This window comes from Emys orbicularis, chromosome 5 (assembly GCF_028017835.1).
Source record: "Emys orbicularis isolate rEmyOrb1 chromosome 5, rEmyOrb1.hap1, whole genome shotgun sequence".
In the NCBI taxonomy this organism is placed as follows: domain Eukaryota; kingdom Metazoa; phylum Chordata; order Testudines; family Emydidae; genus Emys; species Emys orbicularis.
In genome coordinates this window covers 102069825-102078463 of record NC_088687.1, presented here as the reverse complement: position 1 = coordinate 102078463, position 8639 = coordinate 102069825, and the positions used below count along the sequence as shown (strand labels likewise).

Here is an 8639-nt window from a genome sequence, read left to right as displayed (position 1 = left end):
CTTAAAAAGCATCCAACCCACCCATCATTTCCATTATTTTCAATTATGACTAGTATTAAAGGGAACACAGCTCCAGAAAAAAATTCACCCTGAACATCTGAGCATAAAATAATTAAAATAGTAGAATTATTATGAATATTTTCCTCTTCTGCCCTTTTATAATAGGCAAACTATATAAGAACACTTTTTACACAATGATTTCACTAATAGAAGTGAAAATAATAATTTCTACATTTATTACATGTATTTGTGGGTTCACAATCATGAATACTATGAGCAAGATAGTGATTTGGTTAACACCGTGTAATTCCATAGTAAATCGGTTGAGTTTCTTACACATCTAGTTGCATTATAAGCAAAATTAACACAGATAAAATCCAAGAATTGGTAAATTATCTTGTGTTCTATACCACAATCATTTCAGTGGACACTGGCAGGTTAGTATTAATAGCCACCTTAAGGTTAGCCCAGAAAAGGCCATGTTTGCTTTTCTCCTTTGGCCACTCCAAGTATGTTCTCTTTGCCATGAGAGCTTTCAGCTTGTGATATCTGGCAGGAATGAGATACTGCGGGATTGGTTCCAGTAAAATGAGGATTAAGCTATTGCAACTTTCACTAAATAATTTGTGATGGGCAAAGGAAAGCTCATAGTGGCACCATTCACTCTGGATAAAATTGGGAGACAAAACAAAGATTGATTTGTGGCTTTTCTCAATGCAGTTTATAATGTTCTCAACTATGCTTTTGCCAGGAATGAAGTTCCTCTCATGCAGACAGATCTGTACAGACCCATCTTCCTTCTCCAGGTTTGGGATCAGATGATTCTTCACCCAGAGGGAATCCCGTTCGCTGTATGAAATAAAAGCATGAAACTGTAAAATGCTTTGCAGATCTTCAGGGTGACTCTTCCGAACCCTACGTTTTGTTTGTGTCCACTGCCACATCATCTTCAAATACCACATTACATCAAAATAGATACACAGAAAGGATGTCACAGCCACTACCACCACTGTAACAACTAGAGCTATAACAAGCAAGAGAGTTGTATTGCAAGATAGTTCAGACAACTGAAAGTCCTTTAGCTGGGTTCCCTTTAAGCCGTCTGGATATTCGCACACATAAGATTCTGGCCAGCCAACCAACCTTCCGCCTGATTTTTTTTCAAAATTAACAAAGTCTCGTAATTCACAAGAACATTGGAATGGATTGTGTCCTCCTCTGAGCTCTCTGATATTTTGACAACTATGGAAGAAGTCAGATGATGGGGTGAGAATTGAATTCTCTTCTATATTCAGTAATTCCAGACCCCTATAATGACTACATCCAGGCAGCTCAGTTAACCTGTTAAATGCAATATTTAGCTCTTTCAAAGCTTTCAGTTCAGTAATGTCTTTGGGGACAGTTGTGATTTGGTTATTTTGTAGATCAAGTATTTGAGCGTTGATTGGCAAACATCCAAAAACTGAGTCTGTCAATTTGTTTGAGGACAAATTCAGTTTAGCCAGAGTTTCAACCCAGTGGCAGTGGTTCTCATTCTCATCATAATACAGCAAATTCCTACTTATGTCCAAATGTTTCAGTGATTTCATTTTACTCGTCATGGAGCTCACCTTGGAAAGATTCTCTAATTGATTTCTCTGTAAGATAAGCATTTTCAAATGAGTCAGAGTGTCACAGTTCTTAAATACCTCATCTGTCAGGGCATTGTATGAAAAATCTAAATATTGAAATAGGCTAGTGTGAGAAGGGCAAAGCATGTGTGGCATATACGCATCAGATATTGTCAAATTTTCAATGTTCATATCTGAAAATGCTTTGTACAGAATATCTTGAGAGAAATAAAAAACCTTAGTACGAATATGCTCCAGTATAAGTGCTTTCATTGAACTACCTGAATAGACAGATTGTGCCGAATAGTTTAAGAGTGAAAAGTCAGTATTGGTCATACTCTGAATAGATTCCGAAAAGGTCAAATTTTTCACAGTGAAATATTCTACAGGTGTATACCAAACAATCATGAAAATTCGCGCAAGGATACTCCAGGACAAATCCACATTGTTGAACCTCAGATTGAGTGTCTTGAATTTCAAAGGGTCAAAAGGAGGGAACGGGAAATCTGTAGAGTTATATCTAATATTTGACAATTCTAACTTCTCTGAAGTGTTCATTCCATCATACAAAAGGGGAAAAGAAAAGTTTTTGTTTATTGGGAAAACAATGTGAAGGTTCTTTGTGTTTAAGACTGTCAGACTCTTGGATTCATAGCAAGAAAGGTCTTCTAAGGTTAGGAAGACAGTATGCAGTTGCAAATGTGTAATACCTCTGAAGTCTGACTTTCGTATCATTGTGGCACTCAGTCCCAGGTATTCCAGGTTCAACATATTGCCAAATTCCTGACAGATGGGCAAAGTTTTAAACTTATTGAAAGAAAGATCTAAATGTCTAAGACCAGCAAGAGTCTGACAGCACATATTCCACAAGTTGTTATGAGATAAATCTAAGCATTCTAATTTCTCATTGAATTTGAAAACATTGAAGTCAAGCTCTCTGATTACATTATGAGACAGATTTAATACTTGCAGTTCAGGCAGAGAACTGAAATCTGAGATATGAAGTTCAGAGATATTTTTCTGTGATAAATCCAACACTGTTGTATGTCTTGATTGGCTTTTTGGAACACAAGCTAGAAAGCTGCTTGAATAGTGTGCAGTAAATTCATTTTCCACAGACAGCTGGATATTATTCCACAATGTGAATGTAAAGATACAAGCAAAAAGGAAGATATTTGTCGGGGATCCCATGATTTCCTCCAGTATTATGCTGTCTCTTTGAAGATGTTGATAATTGTGTTTTCTGTCTAATATTTCTCAGTGCTGACTCCAACCCTATAAAAAGAAATGGCATGATTAAATTGTTGTATTTTTAGTGAGATGAGGGTATATGGTAGAGTATAATTTCACCACATAGTTTATATAATAAAAATGATATCCTGCACATTATTTTTCTAAATTAGTATCAAATTCATATTATTTATTTCCGGTAATTTCTCAAGGACAATTTCTCTGTTAAGTATAAAGGTAAAGTAGCACAAAGAGACTCATGCTTTTATTTTGTTAAATATTTAGTATTTTTCAGTAGGATGGATACAAACACTGATGCCTTTAAAAAAAAATACAGGTAGAAACCGCAAAGGTATGAGCAAATACAAACTTCTCAGCAAACTTTAAAATGAAACAAACTGAAACAGCATTGATGTATTTAGGCATTAAAGGAAAAATCTCATGTAAATAAGAATATCTTACTGGGACCCAGAATCTGCAGATCTAAAGTCTTCCATAGGATGTTCTAGATTGGCCTGGTCCTGACACAGTAGGTGACAAAGCTGCCACAAGTCTTGCAGCCCTGCCCAAAGGTCAGCTAAGCACAATCCTTACACTCAGAGGAGCACAGGAGTTTCTCCTCCTGGTTTAGAGGCAGGAAAGTTGGTGGAATCATGGCCCTACACTCCCTCAACACCAGCTCAAGGAGCCAGCCAGTTGTGCGAGGGAGAGCAGGCTACACCAAAGAGATGGTGCTGAGTGTTCATTCCCACTGTGCACTAGTGAGCTTGGGGAAGAATTGTCCCTCCTCCTAAGTACAGCAACTACAATACATCAAAAAGTGTAGAACAATGTGATTACAGTGTAACCATAGTGTAGTCAGTGTATCTGTATGATCCAGTATTCCACACAAAGCTAGTACTAACCTCATGGCACTGCAAAGGCCCCCACATCTGCTAGTTTCAGCCCTGCATTGCCTTGCAGTGGCAGCAGGACAGACCAAGAACCTCTAAGAAAGGCCAAGGAGGAAAACACCATAAGGCAGGATCTGTGGGTTAAAAACTCCCTGGGGACAGATATTGTGGAGATAGAAACTGGCCCAATGTGGTGATCTTATGGCCAAACTTTTCAGCATTATGAAGCGTCTTGAAGAGGTGTTTGCCCAACAACAGGCCAAGAATGTTGGTGGCATTACTATCATCTAAGTGTATGTCCATACTATACTCACAGGGTGTGATTGCAGCTCAAGTAAACATACCCGAGCTAGCTTCAATCTAGCTAGCTCAGGTCCTGGAGCAATGAAAATCCACAGCGCACACTTCAGTATGGGCTGCAAAAGCCCACTCAGAACCCTGGGTAATTATTCACAGGGCTAACCCATGCTGAAGCTTGCCACAGCTTCACTGCTCCAGTACTTGAGCTAGCTCCAGTGCATCCACTTGAGCTGCAATCCCCTCCTGTGATGATGATAGACATACCCTAAGGCAAGTAATTAATGCAATGAACACCTGACTTTAAGTATTAGTGACTCATCAACTGTTGCAGGAGAAATATAAAACCCTGCACTTTGGTTCTAGGCAGGTAAAATGCTTTTCAGTTCACCCTTAAAGTAATTTTTGTTTAAATAACAATCAAGTATTCTATGGTATAATCCTAATTAGACCCAGGCTAATTTGATTAGACTAATAAAAAATCTCTTCCCCTCATCTCTCAGTTCCCTTTTTTCTTTGAGACAAGGAAAGCAAAAATACATGTAAAATAAAGCTAATAAAAGCAACAACAGAAGAGTAACAGGATGAAGTGGAAATGTAACTGCTGAGGAAAACAATGTTTTATAAAAATATGGGCCAGATTCTGCCCCATAGGAGTTGTATGAGTGCATCTGAGGGCAGAACCTGGTTTTATATCAAGCTCAGACTGGTCTATAGGGCTATATTGAAATTTCCCAGGAAGCACCAGGACAGGGAGACTCCCACACCCCCTCCAAACAGTGGCAGATCCCATTCATCTGCAGATCTGAGTCATGGTTGGCAGAGGATCCCAAATCCCAGTAAAACATAGATCTATATGAAGAAGGTGATCCCACTGCTGCGGGAAAATGGAGTCAGGAGACATAGTAAGTGAGGATTCAGCTAGGATGTGGAGGGACCCAAGCTGTGCACTGTTGTCCCTTGTGTTTGAATTTAGCATGCTGCTGTGGTATGAACTATGGTGAAGCGTTATCTGAGACAGGCACCACATACGCATAACACTGTTGGGTGCTAAAGTCAAACACTGAAGCAGCTCAGCCTACCACAGAATGGTAACATGAAGAGGCAGCAGCAGTGATACTTCCAGTTCCCTTTTACGCTGGTTGGAAAAGGGGGAAATTTGCCAAGATATTTGCTATATTTTTGTCCCTTTTTTGTTGAAATTCAACCTTCAGATGAAAATTTTCACTGAAATTTCAAAAGTCAAATAATTCTAGTCAACATTAGAGGAAACACCAGCCCCCTGGAGTCTGGTGGTGGGGTGAATAGAGACAGCATGAACCACTATTGCCCATTTCACCATTAAATACTCTTTATCTCCTTTCTCTGAAGACATTTGTCTCCCAGTTCAAAGCATCTTCATGTACACACCAAAATATGAAGGATATATACATAACACAGCCTACAAAGTCAATAGCAAGTGAAATTTACTCCTGGGCAAAGGGCTAGCAAAAGGCCTATGCAACACTTAAGTCCCACATAACCCCTTCAAGGAGGGACTTAAGTGATATCAAGTCTTCATGTTGGTCCTCTGCATAGGGGTGAATTTCTTTCCAAATGCAAACTCCTTTTATAATCAATAATGACCACAGATAAAAAGTAGATAAATAAAGTGGAATATTTTTTACTCATTCTCAATACTTCTAACAAACAGAATCTCACTGCATTTTATTAAGATACTGCTACTAGAGTTCAGTACAAGCAAACAACTGTCTACATGCTCATCTTAACATATGGGATACTTACATGACCATATGGCTTATCTGGAAGTAAAGCTGCCTGCTATGTAGAGTATTTACCAAAGTCAAACTGCTTCAAATAATACTGAGACAAGTTTCATGGTGTAACAATGGGTGTTTCTGATAGTAGCACAGATGATGTCGAGATTTACCATGTCTCTCCTCAGTCATATGTACAAAAAACAGGAAGCAAAACCTTCACTGTCAACTTCACATTGTACTGAAACCTTTTTCAGGGCTCAATATGCAAGATCCTGAGTGCTGTTTCATGTAAGAACATGAGAAGCTCTTTATTAAGAGAACTGTTTACAGTGGTGCTACAACTCTGACTGGCTTTCTAGCCATATGTACACAGAAGGGCTTCCTGGCACTTCTTCCAAACTCCTCCTCCTTTCCATGTTTGATTCAACATAACAAGCACAAACTTAAAACCTCTGGAGAACACTATGACGCTTGTCTCAGACCATGCCTCAAGTGCTAAGTGCTCACGTTTGTGTTGATGGGCTCACAAAAATGTGTGGGGTGAGGGGGTCAAAACTGTTCCCCTTGTCCTGCGGGGTGGAGTGACATGGGAAGGGCCTGACATGTGGGGAACTGAAAGAGGGTTCCCAATATTGTGTGCTCTCCCCAGGTTGCAGGCTATGGCTAGGTTGGCATGCTGGTTTGAACATAGTGTCATAGTGTTCTCCAGCAAAGCTGTTTGCTTCTGCATCATGTCCTGCAGACTTTCTTGTATGTCTTTTCATCATTCTCCAAATGCTCCCTTGTGTCCAGGTGCTCCATTGAAAGCCTCTGGCAGTATATCTACACTAAAAAAAAAAAAAAAAAAAAAGACCTGTGGCACAGCTGCGACTAGCCTGGGTCTGCTGTTTTGGACTCAAGGGGCTTGGGCTGTGGGGCTAAAAACTGCAGTGAAGACATTCTGTCTTGGGCTGGAGCCTGGGACCTGAAACCCCTTGAGGGGTGTGCATCTGAGGCTGGGCTCCAACCTGAGCTCAAAAGTCTACACTGCATTTTTAGCCCCACAGCCCAAGCCCCATGAGCCTGAGTCAATTGGCCTGGGATCTAAGACTCAGTGTTGCGAGGTTTTTATTGCTTGATCTTCTGCAACTTATTACTCCAGCCAGCATCTCCTTCCTCATCCTCTTGAGCTTCCTTCAGAGATTTTTCAAATATTCAGCAGCTGATGAGGCCCTGCACAGGAAATTATTGTCCCAATACTAATCTCCATGCCTACAATTATAAAAAGTTAACTTTTTATTTCAGTTTTGGAATGTTGTTGCCATCTGCTCTTCCCATTCTGGGGTGCACTTGGAGATAGTAAGATATTTTCCACCTTACTTTTCCTTTCTTTAGGACCCCTGTAAAGCTGGGTGGGTGGTAGGCTGTGGGGTTGCTGGTGGGCTGACGGTGGGGTGAGGCAGTAGCAGGGGGAAGGTTAGTAAATGCATGCGCACCTCAGCAGGCTGTCCTTATGTTGGAGAATGTTATCCTGAGAGACATCCCCAAGAGGCAGAGAAGGGTTTAGTTCAAAAAGGCAATGGGCAAACTGGGAAGACACAGCAGCGCTGCAATTTACCAGCACGGTATTCCCCCAGCTGATGCAGGCATAGAAGGGAAAAACCAAGTGTATGGCTGACCCTGAGAACGCTGCATTGCCTTGCAATGTGCATGTCAAAATAGAGCATTTTCTTTTACTTAAATTCTCTTTTATAACATCTGCATATCAGCACAAAGTTCAATAAATTTACAAGATTAATAGACTTTTGCAGTAATTGGATTGAACCCAAGGGATTAACAAAACTGAAGGTCTGATTAAAATTAGCCATGAAAGCTTTATAATCTCTGTATGTAGTGCTGTTGTAGCCATGTCAGTCCCAGGATATTAGAGTAACAAGGTCAGTGAGGTAAAATCTTTGATTGGACCAACTTCTGTTGTTGTTTTTTGTTTGTTTATTTTCACGATCCTATGACTATAATAATGTAAAATGTATTTTGATAGAGGATTAGTCTTTTCATCAATGTACAATACACAGCACTTTCTATGAATAGCCCAACAGCAGCACTGCAACATCCAGTTCCCTGGAATTTAGAAGCTGAGACTGAATGGTCACTCATACACCTCTACCCCGATATAACGTGACCCGATATAACACGAATTCGGATATAACGCGGTAAAGCAGCGCTCCAGGGGGGGGAAGGGGGGCTGCGTGCTCCAGCAGATCAAAGCAAGTTCGATATAACACGGTTTCACCAATAACGCGGTAAGATTTTTTGGCTTCCGAGGACAGCGTTATATCGCGGTAGAGGTGTATATCTCATAAAAGTTAAAGGCAGCTAAAAGCTCAGGGCACTGATCAAACTGTGAGCCAAAGTACTTTTTCTATTGCTTTCTGTCTTTGCCTTTACAATAAACATGTCTACCATGCAATGTATTTGATTTTTAACCCCCCACAGTGCCACCATCTTGCGTGGGCAGGGGAAGGAAGAGCAGTCGAGGGAGGGAAAGGAAGAATCAAGCAGAATGGAAAAGTAGTACAGCATGTTTGGCTGATAGTTGTGGGATTTGATACCTCAGGGAAATAAGCCTTTAATGTCTCTGGCACAGATATCATTTTGAACATGCTAAGGGGAACAGGGGGGTGATATGAGCACGTGGAAAGAGGCTTATACTTCTCATCTGCCCCAAAAGGCAGTAGTTTAAATCACCCTATACATTTGTATTATAACACAGCATTGAATACTTACTAGTAGAGCTTCCTCTGCAGCAGTTTCAGAGTGGCTCTCCACCTTGGTTTCAGAGGGCAACTCCAGTGCCTGGGTCTGTGCTT

General features: G+C 40.5%; 1 protein-coding gene across 1 annotated transcript; it reads right to left on the bottom strand.

Annotated features, from left to right (window-relative positions):
• Positions 1-404: 404 nt before the first annotated feature.
• LOC135879067 (toll-like receptor 1) lies at positions 405-2801 on the bottom strand. The gene has a single exon (XM_065404884.1). It carries the CDS (start codon positions 2799-2801, stop codon positions 405-407), a length of 2397 nt encoding a protein of 798 aa, XP_065260956.1.
• Between the last annotated feature and the right edge of the window lie 5838 nt (positions 2802-8639).

What these genes read in the sequence shown, in the direction of transcription:
- LOC135879067 (XM_065404884.1), bottom strand. Translation starts at nt 2,801, where the DNA reads ATGGGATCCCCGACAAATATCTTCCTTTTTGCTTGTATCTTTACATTC.